We start from the raw sequence: 20,911 nt of genomic DNA, 5'->3' as shown, positions 1-20,911 counted from the left end.
CCACAGCGCCGCCGCCGCCCGGCTCCCGGGGACTGCTGAGCTGGCAGAAAGCGGCCGGGGAGGGAAGGAGGGAGGCACGGAGTTTAGGGCGAGGAGAAGAGGAGGGTCCCCGGCCTGCCCTGGGGTCCACTCACCTGCCCAGCCCATCTCCTCCGCCATTCCTGTCCCCTCACGGGGGTTTGCAGCCTTGCCCCTTCTCCAGGGGAGGGAGAAGCAAACCCTGCACCGACCCCCACCGAAATATTACCCTCCCCCTTTTTCTTGTTTGGTCTCCCCTTCGGTGCTTCAGGCGGTGGGGAAGTGCCCGATTTTTTTCCCTGCCTCCAGTTACTTTGCCACCTCCAGCATCTCCACTTGACCCGACTCGGGGTCCTCCCCAGCGCCAGGGTCGCAAGCCACCCGGGTCGTTTCAGCCCCTCCGTGACCAGGCAGGGTTGGGAGGGAACAAAGAAGGGCAACTTGTTTGCGGGCACTGGGAAACTTCCCAGGCGGCGGCTGGGCAGGACGGAGCCATGTAACTGCAGAGCTTTTGAGAAACCGGGTCCGTGTGACGCTCGTTGCAGGAGCCCGCCGCCGCCTCTTAGTTTCTCTGGTACTTTCAAGATCGGGTTTTGCAGAAGGTCTCTTCAGGGTTTTCAGACCTCAGTGTGGTGGCTGGGTAAGGAAGAAAAGGAAGGAGGATTGCGCAGTTGAATCTTGCCCAGCGGGCTGGATGTGCAGTATGACATGAGGTTACTCTCTGAACAATGTGAAACCGTTTCAGTTCGGACTTCCCTAGGCATTATACTGGAAAAACGTTGTCATCGGGATGATTCCAGAATAAAGCATGGAGTTGTATTCAAAGTACTAATAATCCGAATTAAAAGCAACTGGCCTATGTCTGTGTGTTAACTCCATCCGACCATGTTGCCTGCCCATAACAATTCAGTTGTCATAACTCACTTTTGGGTATAAGTGAATTAGATATGTCTGTACAGTTTACATTTAATAACAAGCATATAATTTCCTTTCAGTACAAGAAAGAAACCTGTGTAATATATTATGTGTAAAATGTTTTCAGGTGGAATAGCATATTGGGTTTTTCCCCCCTAGATGATGACAATTCCGAAGAAGGCCTCCACACTATTCATTCAGGAAGGCATGAATATGCATTCAGCTTTGAGCTTCCACAGACGTAAGTACTACATGCAATACCCATGTTGTGTAATACCATGTTAAAGCACATGTTTATTAAACCATGTGAAAGATTTTAGTGGGTGGGGAACCCTTTTTCAGGGACAGGAGAGGTTGCACTAAAAGAAGCAACCTGGACCAAATGTTAACATTTTTTATTATTATTATTATTATTATTGTGGGTGGGGAAAAAAAAATTGAAAGCCAACTGTTACTCTTAAATCAATCATTCCCTTTTTGACCTGTTGCAAATGACATGAATAAGTTGGCTATCCATATGATGCTCCTCTCACTACAAGGAGGAGAAAATTGATTGATTGATCAATCCTGGTCCCTGGAGAGTTGCTGGGATCACTTCTTGCTGCATTAAACTTCCCTCAGTCATGTAGATAAGCAGACTTTGCAAACAGGATTCAGTACTAATCTGTTTGGGCTCAGTTTGGAACGGATGCAAGAAAATGAACTGTATCTGGACTCATGTAGATTAAATGGTTCTGAGATGTAAACTAGTAAATGGAGGCAAATCTGTATGCAGATTGCAAGATGGTGGCTGTATAGAAACCAAGAAGGAAATAAGCAGACAGATGCATAGCAAGGAACCAAGATTATTTTGGGGATTAAAACAAAGAGCAAGAATGCTAAACAGAAATATTTGGGTGATAAATACAGACATGCATGGGATGTCGATTCTTAGAAAACATCTCAAGTGTCCATAAGTATACGTAAAGTGACTGAAATCTCTTCACACAATTTCTCAATCTCGTGGGCTTCACCAGCATGTCTGAGTGACTAAGTGAGGGACAAAGTGGTTAGAAGGGAGAAGGAGGGGAAAAGATTTGGGGTAAAAGCAAAGCCTACACTGAGGTAGAAAACCTTGGAGGGATTCCATATGAGTTAAGATATCCTAACTCCACACAATGTGGAGCCAGTAAAATTTCATATTATTTGAGGTGCAGGGTATCTAATTCCCACTGACTTTTATAGGAGTTGCAGGTATTTAGCCCTTCCTAACATTGGTCTCAGAAGGAATCATATGAATAGTACAGTTGTTTGCAATAGATATGACTAAAACTTGTCAAAAAGGACCCATATAAGAATTCTAGAATGCTAAACTGGCTTCTGATGAGCCCATCAATTACCATTCCAGAAGCAAGGATTATAATGGTGACACGAGTTTGAGTTTGGATATTAAAACTAAAGACACTATTTGAAAGAGATCGAGAGTTTGGTATGGAAGATGAGCAGCAGAATAGGGTACAGACCTAAAAGTGTGACCGTAAAATTAACTGATTAAATTCGCTGCAGATGAAGCAGATCTTGTGAAAGAGGGCTGACAAAACAAAGCTTTAGGAACGATACACACTTTCAGACGGCTAGTACTGACCAGAACAATGACTAAATAAGTTTATTCAGTTTGTTCATCAAGAAAAAAAAAGCGCCCACTACTTCAGGTGTGCAAATAAGTCTCATTTTAGACTGAAATAAATTATTCTCCCACAATGTAACGGGTTTGTGAGTGAGTTTAATTGTTGTAGTCTGTGTGTCAAAACCCATAGTATTAAAATTCATGGTACCCAAAATGATGCAGATTTGAGATTTAGATATTTTTTAAATGTTAGAAAAGCATAGGGTAGATCCCTCAAGGTTGTTTTTCCCACAGATAGAACTAACTCCCAGTGTCTTCAGTGAAAGGTCAGAGTAGAGACTGCTGGATTTTGGTTTTCTGAAAGACAGTTTAAGGTAGCCTCATCAAACTACAGGGGGTTTGGGAGCAAATACAAAGGGATTAGGTAACTATTTGGAGTGTCTTAAATTAGTTAAGGTGAGCTACAAGAACAACAGTTCATACATTTTAACTAAGGAAAAGCCAGATACTATTGGAGGGCAGGTACAAGTGTACTTTACACAGAAGTTAACTCACAAAATATACTACCAAAGACAAAAATGCATCACATTCCTACATCATAACTGTTGAAAGATTTCATGATTAGCTATTTTTCTTTCAAAGTTGATCTTTTTGAAATGTGGAAACTTTCTAAGTAAGTTGTACTTAATTAGATAAATAAATGGTACAGTGCAGCTTGATCAATTGTATCACTGTTAGAGACAGAAAAAGGCTTACTCAATTTTGACCTTTGTCCTGCACAGACCACTTGCTACCTCATTTGAAGGCAGACATGGCAGTGTGCGCTATTGGGTGAAAGCCGAATTGCACAGACCTTGGCTTCTACCAGTGAAATTAAAGAAGGAATTTACAGTCTTTGAACATATAGATATCAACACTCCTTCATTATTGGTAAGAATTGAGAGATGTGTATATACTGTTTTTGTATTTGGCATATCTATAGTCACTGAAACCATTACAAAATCTAATTTTAATACTATCTGCTAATTAAACTGCAGGTGACTAACCCATTTTAGCAACTCATAGCAAGCTGCCATATTGAAAAGTTACAAAGTGGTTGGAGTTGAAGTTATCTATATTTTATATTTATCTGTAAACTGAATCGGTGGCAAATTACAAAAATTTCTCATTCAGGAGAGTTCTATTCACTATTTCTTGTCAATTTAATACAGAATAATTTAGCTGCTAAAAGAGCACTATTATTCTTACAAATCTTCTAATAAGAGACTGTGAAACTTAAATGTACAGTAAACTGTGCTGTAGTGCATAAGTGATAAATTTAATATAGTTTCCTACCAGTGGAGAGGAACTAACACTTTTTTTTATACTACATCTTTTTGATATTGGACAAGATGTTTTCAAAGAGGTTATAATTTCAGTTTGGCCTAAAATCCTTTTTCTTTCTTCTCAATGAGCAATGCATGCAAAATTTAAAAGTCATTGAAATAAGGGAGTGGGGGATTTATATATGGATGAAAAATCAGATTTTATCAGAGGATCTATGGCCTCACCTATAATCTCTACTAAATCAAAGGACAGATGTATGTGGAACTTGAGTAGACCATTAATTGTGATCTCACATAAAACAATGCAAACTTCATTGATTTAGGTGGGAATAGGAGCAGGTTTATTCTGAGAACAGCAAAAAAGTTAATATTCAGGATTAAAGTAGTTGGATTTTGTTTTACATGAAATATAGTTAAGTGAAATGTAGAAAGATGCTTTTGGTTACAATTTTATGAAAAACTATTGACACTATGTTGAAGATATGTGGGCCAAAAAGCTGTTCATTTTCCCTAAAGCAAAATTTTTCTGATTGTCTTTGTTTTTTCAATGAATTCTTCAGTGACGATGAGACTCATTGAGGTAGCTCTGGTAAGGTAAATAATATCAGTGCTAGATTGGAACTGGAACAAAACATTCTTTGTTTACTCGCACAGTGTTAAGGAAGTCAACATAAATATTCTTTTGAGTAAAACCAGCAGGGTTTTGCCATTTAGCATCTTAATACTATTTCTCTGCATTAATTAGAGCCTCATTAATATGCACAATTAATTCTGGGTTTAATGTTTGGTTTTTTTGCAGTCACCCCAAGCAGGCACAAAAGAGAAGACTCTCTGTTGTTGGTTTTGTACCTCAGGCCCAATATCCTTAAGTGCCAAAATTGAAAGGAAGGGCTACACCCCAGGTATGTAGCAAGAATAACTTCTTTCTTCACTCTCTTAAAATTACCCTTTTCAATTCATGGCCTTACATAAATAAGTATCAAGGTAGTTTTTTCATTTGCATATTGTGGTCTTCCGAGTATGCTTGAAACATGTATCATAGCTATAACTTCAAATTGGAAAAGTACATTTTCCTTTACTAGCCTTGCACACTTGTCACATCGGCTCATACTTGAACTTCATTCTACTTATTGCTATCAGTGAATATTTTTGCCAATAAATTTAATATTGGCAGGAGCTGGCCCATTGTAACCATGTAAACATATTTAAAAATATATGTGTTTCCATGTAAGCAGATGTGAACTGAATGAAATTCTGTTTCATTCCAGGTGAATCAATTCAGATTTTTGCTGAGATTGAGAACTGCTCTTCCCGTATGGTTGTGCCAAAGGCAGCCATTTACCAAACACAGGCATTCTATGCCAAAGGGAAAATGAAGGAAGTGAAGCAGCTTGTTGCCAACCTGCGTGGGGAATCCCTGTCATCTGGGAAAACAGAAACCTGGAATGGCAAACAGTTGAAAATTCCACCCGTTTCTCCCTCAATCCTCGATTGTAGTATAATCCGTGTGGAATATTCATTAATGGTACGTGTCCTGTTCATATTCTCTCTTAAGCATATGCATAACTTTTTTGGAGGCATGATCCCATGCTAATTTTGTTTAAAAAAAAAAAAAATCAGTGCATCATTGTTGAAATGCATAAAGGAGAATAGGTTTGGGAATAGCAAGTCCTGCATTTGTCCAGGAGGTTGGCGTAGGTGTGATGCTTGAGGTCCTTTCCTACCCTCTGATTCTGTGACAAATGGCAGATGATTTACACCCATGGCAATTTTTAAAATATTTTGTACCTAATGTGAAAATCTTTCAACTTCTATTTAACTTGGTAGGGCTCAGCACTTCTTTTTGGCACAATCCTTTAAAATAGTGTATTAGAAGCAAGTATAACTCTCACCTAGAACTGAGGGCAGAATTAACCCCCTAGGGACTGATTCAAACCAGCTTCTATTCACAGGCTTTTTTTGTTATTTACTTTTTAGGTATATGTTGATATCCCTGGAGCAATGGACTTATTCCTTAATTTACCACTTGTCATTGGTACTATTCCTCTACATCCGTTTGGCAGCAGAACATCAAGTGTAAGCAGCCAGTGTAGCATGAATATGAATTGGCTTGGTCTTACACTGCCTGAAAGACCTGAAGGTAAATTGATTTTAATATTAATCTCAGCTGCTTTAATAGTATTTTGGGCTTGTATGTCTGATTTACCTCATCAACATTTTATTAAAAAACCCTTTCTCAGTAAAACCCATATTGCGGGAGGACATTTCCATATGGGTCTCTTTCCGTGCAATTTCTGCACCACACATTTATATTGTGGTGGGTCTGTGGTTCCCTTTTTTTATGTTGTAGAAAGAGCAGTGGAGCCCAGCTGCTCCAACATCTTAAAGGTCCATGGGAATCGGTGCAGATGGCACAGGACACTAGGGGATTTCAGCGTGGAATTTCAGTATCTCCAATTACTGGTCCCCAGTTACTTCCCTGGCTTGCAAGCAGCCCAGTCCATTGCAGCAGTGCTGTCAGGTCTTCATCTGGCCCATTAGAAGCTGGGAACCTGGTGGAAAGATAGCATAGGTTGGGCTGTATTAACTTTTGTGCAGGCAATCTCTGCATTGCTCACTGGTAGAATTATATATATTTCCCCTCCCTGTAATTTGTTTTTCTCAGTTGTCAACACATCCATGTGCATGAACTTTAGGTCCAAAGAGAGGCCTCCAAAAGAAAGTGAGGTCATCTCACACTTTGCTTGCCTAGGTAGAAAAGTATGCTGTCTCATACCCAGATTTTAGGGGGATAATCAAGCTAAAGTCTATGATGATTGTCAGTCATCTTAACAGCATAAATTTTAATTTCTTTAAATAGTATAGTCTTGTATACAAAAGCATAGCTATAATTCTTGTCACTGAGCACTTTAACTTTTTTAATGATTAAAGTTTTAATATTTGTCATATTATGTATTTTGACATGCATAAGAACTGTAGTTCGAACTGCGTGTACCTTTTCCCTCTAGCACCTCCTAGCTATGCAGAAGTGGTCACAGAGGAGCAAAGACAGTCCAGCCTTGCACCCATAGCTGCCTGTGACGATTTTGAGAGGGCACTTCAAGGACCATTATTCGCCTACATCCAAGAATTTCGTTTTCTGCCTCCACCTCTTTATTCAGAGGTAAGTATACAAATATGCCATTAATTACTATGTCTCTTAGGTGTTTGTATTCTGCTTTTTTGTGGAGGAACTCTTAATAAGCTGGAAATGAGAACTATGTTCCACCCTTCTATAATTATATTAACCTCTGCAAGCAAAGACAGTGCAACAAGACATGCACCAAAATAGCTTTTCAGGAATTTCATTCATGTCAGTATCATTGCTGTAGAAGATTTATGCAAAGTAGCTGAGAACAGAATCTGAACTAGAAAGTAGGAGCTGTTTATGCTCAATACTCCTTCAATAAAGGTGATATCTCCTTGTCTCGGCATCTACATTTAAATTTACAACTAACTTAAGGCAACCACTTCTGAAAATTATCAACCCCCTCCCATAGTAGGTCACTTCTGTTTTAGTGCCTGATCTGCTATCTGCTTAGTATACCTCTTACAGTAACCTGGATAGGAGTAAAATAGATTCTCTCCAATCTTTCATCTCTTTCCCATTGGAGTGAATGAACTGTTTCCCCTCCCACCTCCCCCCACCCCCTTTGGTTTTTTCCTTATCTCTATTATTTTCTCTAACTTCCTGTTGGCCCAGTATGCTCTGTTCTGTTAACCCCATACTATGGCAAAATGATAACTATATACGCATCACGTTAGAAGTCTTCAATTTTATTTCAGGATATAAACTAATCTCTCTTTTCACAACCCACTTTTCTAGAATCAACGTCCAGCTGATAGGTGACATGTTTAGATCAGTTTCCAATTTGCAAATCAGCCTTATATTTTTAAATTTTGCATCCCTAAATTTGAAAGGTGGCACATCCAGAGGGTTTTTTTTATATTTGTTTTTTGTAATTCACATCTCTAGCATGATATGCCTATGAGCCTAGAATTATACTACTTTTGGCAGCCCTTAACTCTTGGGATATTTTTTTCCAGAATGTTGTTCTTGTATATAGTTGATAGTGGAGGCCAGCGTAATGAGAAAGAGATGTAGCTGCTGGCTATTACCTGTTTCCCATTTCTGTTAGCCAGGTTCTCGTTTATTTGCTTGCCGAAGAGTGTGACTTCCTTTGTTTCCGGTTCAGTCATCTAAACCCAACCAGATATCTCTAGGCCAATTCAACTACATTACTAGGCCTGTAACTCATGCCGTAGTGTCAATTCTCTGCTAAACCAAAGAAGTACTTCATTGTGAGGAGGGGGGCTGTTTTGGGGGTCTTGTTTGTTTTAAAATCTAAAGCACTTAACATAGTTTTAGGTCTAAAATGCATCTCTTATGCCTTTCGCTCCTCCCCGCCCCACTTTTTTTTCCCCTGCCCCTTGTTCTCATTCCTTCCACTAGCTTAGAATATTCCCTGCCTGGTTCTGTGGCCCTCTTTTTTTTTTTTTATGCTCTGAAACCCTTGATGTAGAGCTTTCATGAATCACAATGGACTTTTATTAGAATCAGCTTCCGGCTGAGAGGTAACATGTTTGGATCAATTTCTAAGTTAAAAATCAGTCTTAGAAAAAATAATGAATTTAAGATGGATATTTAGTTTTATAAAGCACCATAGGATGGCCCTGTTTAAAGACACAGTCTTTAGGTGCCTTTTATGGCACATACTTAAAATCTGCAAGAATGAAAACAATTTGTGCAGAACAAAAAGGCTAATTAATGCCACATTTTTTTTAAAAAGCAATATTAGGCAAGTATAGATTGTAGAATGGTGATATTTTTGTCTTCTGGAATACTAACTTAACAAGCTGTTTTTTTTTTTTTTTTTTTTTTTTTTTTTTTTTTTTTTTTTTTTTCATTAGTAATGCTAAAGACTCTTAAGAAGTCCCCTAAGGGACTTAATTGTTGGAGGGTTAGTTCTTTGTTCTTTTTTTTTAAATGACATGTACTCAGGGCCAATCTTTTAAAGGTATTTAGGTACCTCAGGATTCATATACATAGGCACGTTAAGAAACTCAGTGGGCATCTAACACCATTGAATTCACAAAATAGTACATTGATGGGCAACGCTAATATTCCTAAAATAGATAGCCAGATGTCCCAGGCATTTGGTTTTCAATAAGTGTATTCCTTTTTCATATTTTGCAATATGAACAGTTTTAAAATGGCAGGGCAAGACAATGCGAGTTTAAAACACCTCAGAGGAAATCAGTTCATTCTCATGCTAAATAAAAGGCTGTAACAAAAAATAGTGTCAAAATAAAGTGGTGGGTTTTTTTGGTTTCCCCCCCCCCCCTATTCTTAACAGGTCAGCCTAGTATTACCAAGAAGTGTTTTGTTTCACATTTAAGAAACCAATCCAACATATTTCAAACAGAAAATTGTGTTTGAAACAAAATTTGCTTGAAATGGCAAATAAGTTTTATCCAGAAAAATCACCCTTCACACATCACTATTTAAGTCTTTACATCCAAGCAGTCAAGTCTCTCAGCAGTAACCTTTCATTGTATTTAAAATATACAAAACTCAGAGGTTAGTTAGGTAAAAGCTAACATAGACCTTTTATTAGCCTGAGCCAGAGCCCATTATAGTCAACTGGAGTCTATTCATTGACTTCAATGAGTTTGGGATCAGAAACAAATACCTATCACTGCTCACTATCTCAAAATACTTAACTTTAATAATTTGGACTTCTGAGGTTTGTTTTGTTTTTTCCTTATGGTTTTAATTTTCCTCTCTTTTTGTTTCTTTTTTTTTTTTCCACTTAGATTGATCCAAACCCAGATCAGCCCACAGATGACAGACCATCCTGTCCCTCTCGCTGAAGGAAACCATTGCAAGCTGACTTGACTTCGGTTTTTAATCATATCTCTGCCGTGTTGAAGATCAAGGCGTCATAGTGGAGATTACACTTTCAAAGGAAGTGGTATTGCTCTTGCCTGTAAAACGGTGAATAAATGAAAACCTGTGATCATGCTTTTGAAGCCTACAGCAACACCATAGGCCTGCTCCTTATGCTTGAAGACCTCAGCTTTTTTCCCTTAAATACTGGCACATATTAGGAGCAGCCTTATTAGCCTACGGTCATATGTGTCAAAACACTCACCATGTTGTAAAAGAGAGGGATGACTTCCTCTTTGATTTGAAAATTTGCACATGCTCATTGCTTACGTTGTGCGGTTCAGTGTCACTACAGCTTTCTCATTTATGCCGGACTGTTGTTACCCCTTCTAACTTGTTTGTGGTCCGCACAACAAGGAGCAAAAGAAAGCTTTGAAAAAACTTAAGATAACAAATGCACTGACATTTTTTTTTAATTTAATGTAGCCTGGACTTTACCTGCATATGCACATACTCAGAATTGTCCTAGTAGGCTGATCATGTATCACCTCTTCAGCTTGGATCCTGTTGTGGATTTATTTACAAACATCAAATGCCTTCAAGCCAATCCTTCTTGCTGTATGTTTTGCAGCCTACTATAGTAGATAAGCAACAGATGTGTAGTGGGGGGGAAGATAACAGAAGGAAACTAATAAGAGACTTTGTCAAGTTTGTATACCTTCTTGATTTCTTTTAAGAATTTGTTGCCTTTCTACTATTACCGCAAAGCAGCATTTTGTTACAGACTGCCTAAAAAAAAAAATCACTTAATCTCAGGTGAACTCATCACTTGCCAAACTGTTGGAATGCTATTTGTTTTATGTTGCACTGTTACTTTTTGTTTTGTGTTTGTGGGTTTTCTGGGGTTTTTTGTTTGTTCGGTTTTTTGTTGGTTTTTTTTAAGGGGGATTTGGAATAGGGACATACACAAAAGTAACAAACCCACCCTTATTCCCTTTTTATCTTTTCTACAATTTATGAAGAGAGAGTCAACTTGTGAAGCTTAAAAATGAAGCAAAATGAAGGCAGCACCAGCATACACCAACCAAGACCTAAGCAAGTTTAAATTTTAAAAAAAAGTTCTGGCCATAATTCAGAGAGAGGCTTTCCATTCTCATCCCATAAATAGGGTTGAGGTGGGAAAGTGAGTTTATTTTTATACATAGCAACTTAATCACCAGAAATTCTATACATACATAGAGAATAGTATACTAGTACAAAGTATATTTAAAAAAAAGTGGTTAAGGTTGTAGTAAGAAAGTTTAGTCTGTGCATTTTGTGTTTACAAAATTATAAGGACAAAAAAAGATAAGCAGAATAATGAAACTAACTGAACTGGACTACTGCAGTTACTAGTCCTACTAAAATACTATATAGCAGAGATTTTGCTTTGATTACATCCTCTTTGGTGTTCTGCATATAACAAAACATTCATACAACACTTAAACGCTACATGCAAACTGCTTCTACCCTGCATAACATGCGTAAACTCAGTGTACCTGAGGGTGGCAGGGAACCAGTGTATCTTGTAGCACAAAAACCAGCACATAAGCAGTAGGGATTTTGTACGTTTGTTTGCAGAAAGCTACTCATTATACAAACTTTCCTCTTCAGAAAAAAGCAGCCCAGATTTTTAACGGGTATGCAGTTTTCATGTGGACTGTTCTATGAATTCGTGTCCCTTCTACCATTTACGCCATCTATTATAAAGTAGCTGGAAGGGGGGGACAAGGGGGAGTTTTGTCTCTGGCCTGGTGCTTATTCTTACAAAATGCTTTCTTATTTTTAAGGCTTCAGCAATGACAAGATAGGCTTTTCCATAAGTGGCCTTTATGAAAACATGGAAGACACTTCATGTTTAAAAATGATGACAGGGTGAAAAAAACCCAGTATAAATAAGAATCGCGTTTTAAGTGATTCAGTTAAAGGGTTTGGGCTTCTGTAAGCAAACTAATATATTAGATAATAAGGAAATTGGGTGATGTCTTATCTTATTAGGCCATTTTTGTGAATGTCCCTCCCCTACAGAAAAAGAGCTGATGGGATTTTTGGCATAAAAGGGCATTTGGTGGTTTTATTTTATTTTATTTTATTTTATTTTATTTTTTTTTTGTTCATTTGTTTGTTTGTTTGTTTGTTTGAATGGACTAGGGAACAATTGTTGATACACATAGCATTAATACTTATCACAGTATAATGGAAAAATTATATATAAAGCAGGATTGACCAATATTATAGTAATTGGCACTGCAACACAAAACTGGTCAGATTTAAAGATCTAAAACCTTTATCAAAGAGAAGTTTCCATTAAAATATTTCTTTATTCAGTTCTTTAGAGGCATTACTTTTTTTCCTTTTATAAATATTGGTCAATTCTCAACATTATTATAAAGTGTGAGGGTTCACAGTTGTAGCCCAGTATTTGAGATAGACTCATGACCTGAATTAAGGAAAAAATAAGTAAAATCCAAAACTTTAGAAAAACAAAGTGCAATATTAAATGTTTGCTTTATAGTTATATTCTATGGCTGTTTGTACTTTTTTTTTCTTCTTTTTTTTCCTTTTTCTTTTTTTTTTTAGTTTTGGTGCTGACTATGTCCTTGTAGACTCTGTTTAAAAAAACAATACGTGGAAAACCATTTAATTTTTCCTATTGCTCTTCCTTGTGGAAATAAACTTTTTTTTTTTTAGAAAAAACTCAAACAATTGGTTTTCTTGAGTGGTTTTACTTGGGGGGGGGGGGGGGAGAGAGAACACAATTCATGAGACATGACTGCAACTTAAAGAACATTTTATTTTGTCACAGTTTGATCCATGTTAACTTCACTAAAGCTGTTCACGATTTGTGGCTCTGATATAGCAGAAGCGCTGAGTTCTAGGCTTCTAATGGCTGGGTCTACATGGGGAAACCAGAGTCCAAACAATTTCCTAGAAGGAAATCATGTCTAATTTGCAAGATGCACATCATTACAGGACACAGTGTTTATATGTAAAAAAAAAAAAAAAAAAAAAAAAAATCCATGATTATCTCCATGTTGTCTACTAGCATTTTTTAAAGCTTTTAGGGCTTCCATGATTTGAAGCTAGGACATGAAGCTTAGCAGACAGTAGTGTTAGGGTCAGAGAGGTACCGTTTACTGTTTCTTGAAAATCCATTCATACTGAAAACTGCTATCTCTCATCCGTGGTTCAGTAATAAAGTCCTTGTACGTTCCATAAGTGAATCTATTACAATGGCATCTTGCTTCCGCATACCACACGCAGCTGAACCTCCGACAAAATGGATTATCTTAGTCTTCCTGTTTAAAAATGTCGTTTGGCCTAAGGAAAAGTTCACTGGGCTGGAAGCCAGGGGCTCTCAACTCCTATGCACTTTTTCTTGATGGGTGTTCAGAAATTCTGTAGCCTTGGCAATGCTGGTATTTTGGTACCCAAAGACAGGTTTCATAGGCTAAAAGGCCAGAAGAGACCATTTTGCTAATCTAAACAAGTTGCAGAAATTCCCAGACTATTCTTATTTGGATTTCTTTTCTAAGGGGGAAAAATGCCCAATCTTGGTTTTAAAAATAATTAGTAATGGAGAATCTAGCAACCCTTTGTAAATCATTCTAATCACTGATTACCTTTGCTGTTAAACATGTGCATTTTATGTCCATTAGTAGTTCATGCCATATCAAAATAATCACATTAGCTTTTTACTGAAATCGGACATTTTTGGTTTCACTTACCATAGCCCAATCCATGTGTTACATTGCCCCTGTGCTATATTCAGGACTGCTGCTAAGAAAGGCCCTCCTGTACATGTGCACTTGGGCAGCTCAGGTCCCCACCGTCCACGTGAGGCCAGGAGCTTGGTGCAGGAGGCGCTGCACGGAGGGTGAGAGACCCTGGGAGCCACTTGAGGTGGCTCAGGTCTACAGCTGCTGGCACGGGGCAGCAGCTCAGTGCAGATGATGCTGCACAGAGGGCCCAGTGCTGTACAAGGCTGCCCAGGCCTCCAACCTGTAGCACAAGGCGAAGTGCCCACTGCACACAGCGGTGCATGTGGTCCTAAGTCAGGCCGGTGGCAGCAAATGGGTGGCAGGAAAGCCAGGCGGGGAACAACTCGACCTGAAAAACAGGAGACAGCCCTCTGGGACTGTAAAGTAGTAAGTTACCCTGGAAAGAGGGTCCCCACAGGGGAGGGACCCCCAGAGTTGTGAAGAGGTACCATGCAAGCTGCTCCTGGGTGATGGGGGGGCTTGGAAGACTGGGGTCTCCCTCTTCTTTTTCTTTCCCCTCACCTTTCCTGTAGTGGTACCTTGGGAGTGGGGCCCCTGCCCTGGAGGGCACCCAGGTAGTCTAAGAATTGCTTGTTATATTTGTAGACTGTGCCTTATAGTTTAAGTGAATAAGTTAAAGTAATAGTTTGTATATTTATACAGTTAAAAGGTTGCCCGATCAATATCCTTTGTTCTGGATTGTTTTATTGTTTGCTTGCATTTTTAAATAATAATTGGGTGTGATGTGAAAGATACATATAGTATAGGGTTTATTGTTTTGTAAATTTGTACATATATATAATCTATGTCCTTACCCTTTGATGGTTTTGTTGTAATAATAAGTTTGTATATAGTTAAGTAATTAATTGACTGGGCCTAACTCTATAGGGAATGAAGTAGGTCACGGGCTGCTGTGTCCCTCCATAGCACCCTGCCCTGCCAATAATTCCCCCAATTGGAGAGAGGAGTACAAACCCATGTACACCCAGGCTACACAAATAAAAGCCTTTCTGTGAATTCTGAACAGGGCATTGGAGTGAATACCTTATATGAAGACAGCTACTCTGGGGGACTATTGCCTAGCCAAAGTTCAGCCTGACACCAACAATCAAGTTACAGAAGAATCAGAAGAATGCACCTTTTGAGTGATACCCCAGAAAAAGGTTTCTTGTAAAAGATGCCAGTGCCTTTTACTAAATGAGCAGTGCTTTAAATAAAATACGGTTCAGACTTTTTTCTAGCAAACCTACTTACAGCACAACATTTTGCCATCTGACTGTAACCTTGGATGACCTTAGCAGATAAGGCAGGGGGTTGTTTTTTTGCCTGATACCCAGATGATACCCTAAGAATGGAAAAAAGTGACCTCCTTGTTATCAAAATAATCGTGCAGTTTTAAAATGCTTCCTCATAGCTACAGCCTGCTATTTTTAGAGCTAAATTCTCATATCTCCCAAACCAGTAGACACCAGGACAAAGTGATAGCGTCTATGTGGAGGCCAGATGCAACGAGAACTATGTGTGTGTCTTTCACCTGACCTATTTCATAATAAGGAAGATTCAGGGTGGTGCCAGCAATTCTGTAACAGAAAGAAACTGTTGTTTTGAGAAGCTGTTTTGAGCACCTTGGAACATAGGCTGCCTCAGTCTTGGAAGACAGACAGTGAACAAAGGCAGTGATGCAGTGAAGAGAGAAAAAAAATGAATGAAATGATCAGGCAAAGAGGAAAATGTATTGCATATCATGGAAACATGCCATAAAAATTAGCATGTTCTAGCTTTCATGGTGTTACTTCTCCACACATCCTCCTCCCACAGCTAGCATAAAAGAGAAATGTAACAAGTCTGTGCGCCTCTGGTGATAGAACAACGTTGACTCCATTTATAAAAAGAGGGATCAGTGTGAAGAAGCTGCCCCGACAGTGCAGAATTCAGTTTGTGAGAACTCCCTGGAAGGGGGCTTTCAAAGAGTGGCATGAAAAGAGCACAGATTAATTTAATTAGCCATCATGACATGCCTCCATAGACAGAGTGAAATATCACCTCTTCTTCAGCCCAGCAGGTGTCTGAGATATTCAAGCCATGCTCTGGACCACATCTGCCTTAAATGACCCATTCTTCCCTAAACCAAGTCCACGTAAGAAATTCCTGCCCAGAAAGCATTCCATCTTTTAACTCTTCTGTGAAATATGAAACATCATAACCAGAAGGAAAAATGACTACATCCTGCTTGCCATCAAACAACTTTGAGGTAAACAGACTATTCCAACTTTTCTCTGAGCCTAATCTGCATAAAATGAACTGTTCCAAACAGGAGATTTGACCATACCTTCAAGTCTCCTATGAAATATGGACTTTCATTTCTGCCTAGGAGAACTTTTACAATATTTTCTCCTATTGCTGAAGAAGGGTGTCTGTGCCCAAAACCTTGCAAATAAAGATTTTTTTTTTTTTTTTTTGCCCAAATCTAGTGGGTCTGATAAAAGCTATCACCCCTGCCAAGAGTTCTGATTCCTTTTGCCTCTAGACCAATACAGCTACAACTTGGATACCTAAACCAAGTTCAGGCACTTGATAAAGAAGTCAATGCTGCCATCAGCTGCTTATTGATATAAGAAACTTAATGGATGCATGAAAGTAAATAATGAAAACCAGTGATTCTCAAATGTTTAAAAGCAATTTTTTTCTAGGGTGGAGGTGGGGTCGGGAGGAAAGACTGCAAAGTCTTATAGGAATTCTTCAATCATATTTTTTTTAATTGCAATTTTTAGCCTGAACTTTTGTTTGCCAAATTATAGATGTGTGCTACAAAATCAGAGCGCCAAAATTATTAGAGCCCATCATGTACTCAAAGAGATCATCCTTCTAATAATCAAGAATAATTATTTGCCCTTTTTGCCCAACCAGATATATATGATCAAAAGCTATTCAGCAGATAATTATTACTATGTTCACTGTTTTAAAAAAATAATAATAATAATAATTTGTGGTGGGCTTGATCCAAAATCCATTGAAGTCAATGCGACTCTCTCTCTTGATTTCAGTGGACTTGGAATAATCAGTTATATTGACCAAACTATACTTATTGGTCATCAGCTCTGAAATTCACAAAAGACATCACCATGGAATTCTGGGACCTAATTTAGACTCCAAATTTTAATTCAGATTCCTTCACTTAATTTTAATCTGTAATAACTGGAGTAGAATATGGCTCATAGTGTTTTGAAGTTTTCAGTAAATTACAAGGCATATTCTTTTATAGGCTTATTTAACAGCTTAGTTTTAAGTAGAACAAACAGGATGTGGCACAGCTGGTTCTTATTTTAAATGTCAGCTACTATGACTATACTGCTGTAGGTGTGCACACCTCTCAAAAGATATAGTAATTAATCTACTGGAAAGTGCTGAACAAGTAAGGCAACACCTAGCCAATGTAGAAGTCAATAACAGAATTGTAGGTACCTGTAAACATTCAGAAGTCACTGTCATTAGCAAATCCTTTTCCAAAATGTTTGCTTTTCTTTTTTCACACAACTAAAATTAGCATCCAGGCTATCTCCTACTTCAATTACTGTAACAGTCTCCCATGTCTCTAATCTTTAAACCTACTCAGGACAAGATTTTTCAATGACAGCTTCTTTATCCCTTGTTCCAACCAGAGAATTGAATCTTCTTTGAATTCTTCCACCGGCTCACATTCACAACCACAAGTTCAAGGTTTTTGTCCTCACCTTTGGCTCTGACCCACTCTGCTGCCTATTTTATCTGTGTTTTTAACCTGTGTATACCAGCTCTTCCCTCTTACCATCAATAGTCACTCCACCCACCTGTTTGTAGCATCTAGCATTCCATCTTTTGGGCGTGTCCAGGCTAGCATGCACGTGTGTTTCCCCAGCGACAAATAGCAACAGCACATAATTGTGCCACTGCTACTTGTCCCCAGGGAATACCCATGCACACATGCTCTGCCACATGCCATGTTGCCCTGGGTAGTAGGGGAGTGAACACCCTTATATGAAGGGAGCTGGGACCAGCTGGGGTAAAGGAGGCTGCCAGTCTAGGCTGGTCCCAGCACCCTTACCTGGGGTTCTGAGGGTCAGTGGGATCTGATCAGTGGTGATGATCTGGGCACACGGAACCTGGCCAGCAGCCAGAGTATGGCTCCAGCAAGCCAGGCTCTGGTTCCTGCCATGTTTGTCACCCCACTTTTTTCCTATGTGGGTTTTTTTGACACCAGGATTTCCTGGTGTCAAACCCCCGCCCCCAAAAAACCAAAACCCACCAGGATCTCCCTGTGTCACAAAAACCCTGCTGCACTGCAAATTAGCAGTGCAGCAAATAGCTGCATGTGCAGTGCATGCAGTTTGTGGCACTACAGATGTGTCTGCAGCACAACAAACTGTGTGCGCTCATCTGGACGCACCTTCTATGTCTGAAATACTCTCACAGGACCAATTTAGATATTAAGAATTCCTACAAGCCCTCTACCAAAGTTATCAGCACTTGAAAATTTCCTGTAGTCATCACAGGTGAAGTGATTTAGAGGCACCTAAAGAAGGACAGGCTGTATACATTTCCTACAAGAAATGTTCATGTGTTGATAACGTAGGTAGAGGGCTTGTAGGAATTCTTAATATTTGTTTTATATACTTAAGTCTTAAAATTTAACTTGTCCCACTTAAGCCCCAATTTCCCCTCCAAAATAAATTCTTCCATGACCTGTAACCATTATACATGACTCATTTATCAACGTGATGTTTCAGTGTCACCTTCACCCTCTCCTGTGTTTACTCCTTTGGTTTGCAACATCTGCTTGAAAAGTTTACATAAATATAATAATAAAAATAACAAGCAGTGAAAGCTGCTTATAACAAGTACTGTAATAATCAATGTTGACTAGAGTGAAAGCCACAAATTGATTCCATGCATTTTAATGCAGACAAGGTTCTTTGGGTGAATCTGATCTCTTTTATTAAACCAACTTAAGTAGTTGGAAAAAACATTCTTAGCAAGCCTTTTCAGGTTTAAAAACCTTTTGTCAGGCTGAGGAAGCATCTGCAGTTAGTGTGTGCTCTTCCTGGATGGAATAGTAAATAAGCCAGAGGCTGGCATGCATGCAAGAAAGGTAGTCAGGGAGATGTAAATTAAGGAGTCAGTGAGTAAGAGACAAGTTGGAAGTGGGGGTGGTGGTGGTGAAGTGAAGTTCATAGGCTTGTCTGTGAAGAGTGTTTTGTAAATTCCCTTTGAGGATTAGAACTAAGAGATTGGAGAGAGAGTGGTTTTCTTGTGAGAAATGTGCCCCCACCGGTAATTGGGTATTCTTGTCTTTAATAGATTTCTGGTGTGCATTCATTCTAGTGCTCAGTTGTTGTTTGGTCTCTCCTACATATTTTCCATCATGGTATTTGGTGCATTGAATGAGATATATTACATTTCTGGAGGTGCAGATGTAGCATCCAGAAATGCTGATGGTTCTGTTGTGGGGTGTAGTAATTGTGGGGATGGTGGAGATGTGTTGGCAGGTTTTGCATTTCTTGTCCTGGCACGGTCTGGATCCTTTTGGTGTGTTCTGGGCCATAGGAATTTTGCTCCTCATGATGAGGTTAGCAAGGTTTGGAGCTTGTTTAAAGGCTAGCATGGGGGGTTCTGCGGAATTTTGCTCCTCATGATGAGGTTAGCAAGGTTTGGAGCTTGTTTAAAGGCTAGCATGGGTGGTTCTAGAAAGATCTCTTTAAGAATAGGGTCTCCTTCTAGTATGAGTTGCAATTGTTTGAGGATTTTCTGTATGGGTTTGAGGGAGGGGTGATATGTCATAAACAACAGTGCAATTCATGGGGGTTTTTCTTCTGTACTTCAGCAATTCTTCACGTGGTATCCAGGTGGCTCTTTCAAACGTGTGATCTATTTCTCTGGTGGAGTGTCCTTGTATAGTAAAAGTTTTTTTTTAAGACTAGTGAGGTGGCAATCCCGGGTGTTCTCAGTGCAAATTCGGTGATATCTGAGGGCTTGACTGTATATCACAGCTTCCCTGGTGCGTTCAGGGTGATTGCTGGTTCTGTGCATATATGTGTGTTGGTCTGTGAGTTTCTTGTATAACGTAGTCTGTATTTTACCATTCTGGATACTGATCATCATGTCGAAAAAGGAGATGTTGGTGCTGGATTATTCAAGAGATAGTCAGATGGAGGGATGATGATTCTTGAAATTCAATCAGAGATTGCAGGTTTTCAGTTCAAATGATATGTCATCAATATATCTTAAGTATAGCAAGGGTTTGATGGTGCGGTCCTTGAGGAATTCTTCTTCCAGGTGGCTTATAAAAAGGTTGGCATACTGGGGGGTCATTCTGGTGCCCATAGCTGTGCCCATGGTCTGGAGGAAGTGTTGGTTATTAGAAGTGAAATTGTTGTGTGTGAGGATGAAGTGTATAAAGTGAATAATATCTTTGGGTCTGTGTTCTGAGTTGTCATCTTGTTCTCGTAGGTATGTACGGCAGGCTTGGATGCCATCCTGGTGTGGGATGTTGGTACATGGTGGCTAGGAGGGTGTTGCTGGGAAGGTGGTCTATGTTTTTAAGTTTCCATAGAAATTCTGTAGTATCTTGGACAAAAGTCGTTCTTTGGGTGACAAGCAGTTTTAGGATTGATTCAATGAAACCTGATATTTCCTCAGTTAGAGTTTCATGGCTGGATATGATGAGTCTGCCAGGGTTCCCTTGTTTGTGGATTTTAGGGAGCATGTAAAAAGTCCCTGAATTAGGTAGCAGGGGGATCAAGGTCTGTAGTTTTTCTTGTAGTTCTGATGAAAATGATTTGATAGTATTTTTGAGTTTCAAGGTGAAAAGGAGAATAGGATCTTCTTGTAGTTCTTTGTAGTAGGTGGTTTCAGAGAGTTGTCTGCTGACTTCCTTTATGAAGCCTTCATGGTTAAGGATGACTATGGCTCCTCCTTTATCTGCTGGCTTTGTTACTATTTGGTGGTTGGATCTTAGAGATTCTATGGCCTTTCTCCCTGGTGGGGAGAAATTGTTATGGTGGCATGTGTTGTTGATTATTTCATTGTTCATTCTTTCCCTGAAGCAGTCATTGTAGCAGTCAAGGTTAGAATTTCATCCACTGTGAGGTGTCCAATCTAATTTTGGGGGGTTTTGCGCGGTTGATTTTTTCCTCAGTGTTGTCAGAGGATGAGTTGTTGTTGGAAGTGGATTAATTCTGGTTGTGGAAATATTCCTTGAGGCAGAGGCGTCAGACGAATTCTTCTAGTTCTCCACATTGACGTATTTTATTAGGGTATTTTTCTGGACAGAAATTTAGGCCTT

At 39.2% G+C, this 20,911-nt stretch overlaps 1 protein-coding gene across 4 annotated transcripts in view; it reads left to right on the top strand.

Annotated features, from left to right (window-relative positions):
• ARRDC3 (arrestin domain containing 3) overlaps positions 1-12,550 on the top strand; it is a 15,237-nt gene extending 2,687 nt beyond the window's left edge. The window contains exons 2-8 of one of the 4 annotated variants that reach the window (XM_006026797.3): positions 1,093-1,174; positions 3,322-3,469; positions 4,664-4,766; positions 5,133-5,389; positions 5,842-6,004; positions 6,873-7,027; positions 9,721-12,550. In XM_006026797.3, coding sequence (XP_006026859.1) covers positions 1,093-1,174; positions 3,322-3,469; positions 4,664-4,766; positions 5,133-5,389; positions 5,842-6,004; positions 6,873-7,027; positions 9,721-9,777 — 965 coding nt within the window. In that variant the 3' untranslated portion in view covers positions 9,778-12,550. Of the gene's footprint in view, positions 1-515; positions 732-1,092; positions 1,175-3,321; positions 3,470-4,663; positions 4,767-5,132; positions 5,390-5,841; positions 6,005-6,835; positions 7,028-9,720 lie in introns of those variants that run through there. The other 3 variants (XM_025207804.1, XM_025207805.1, XM_025207803.1) reach the window with 3 other exon arrangements.
• The last annotated feature ends 8,361 nt before the right edge of the window (positions 12,551-20,911 follow it).

The sequence above is a fragment of the Alligator sinensis genome, unplaced genomic scaffold, assembly GCF_000455745.1.
Source record: "Alligator sinensis unplaced genomic scaffold, ASM45574v1 scaffold545_1, whole genome shotgun sequence".
Lineage (NCBI taxonomy): Eukaryota > Metazoa > Chordata > Crocodylia > Alligatoridae > Alligator > Alligator sinensis.
Note: the sequence above shows the minus strand (reverse complement) of the source record. Positions and strands in the feature narration are given on the sequence as shown.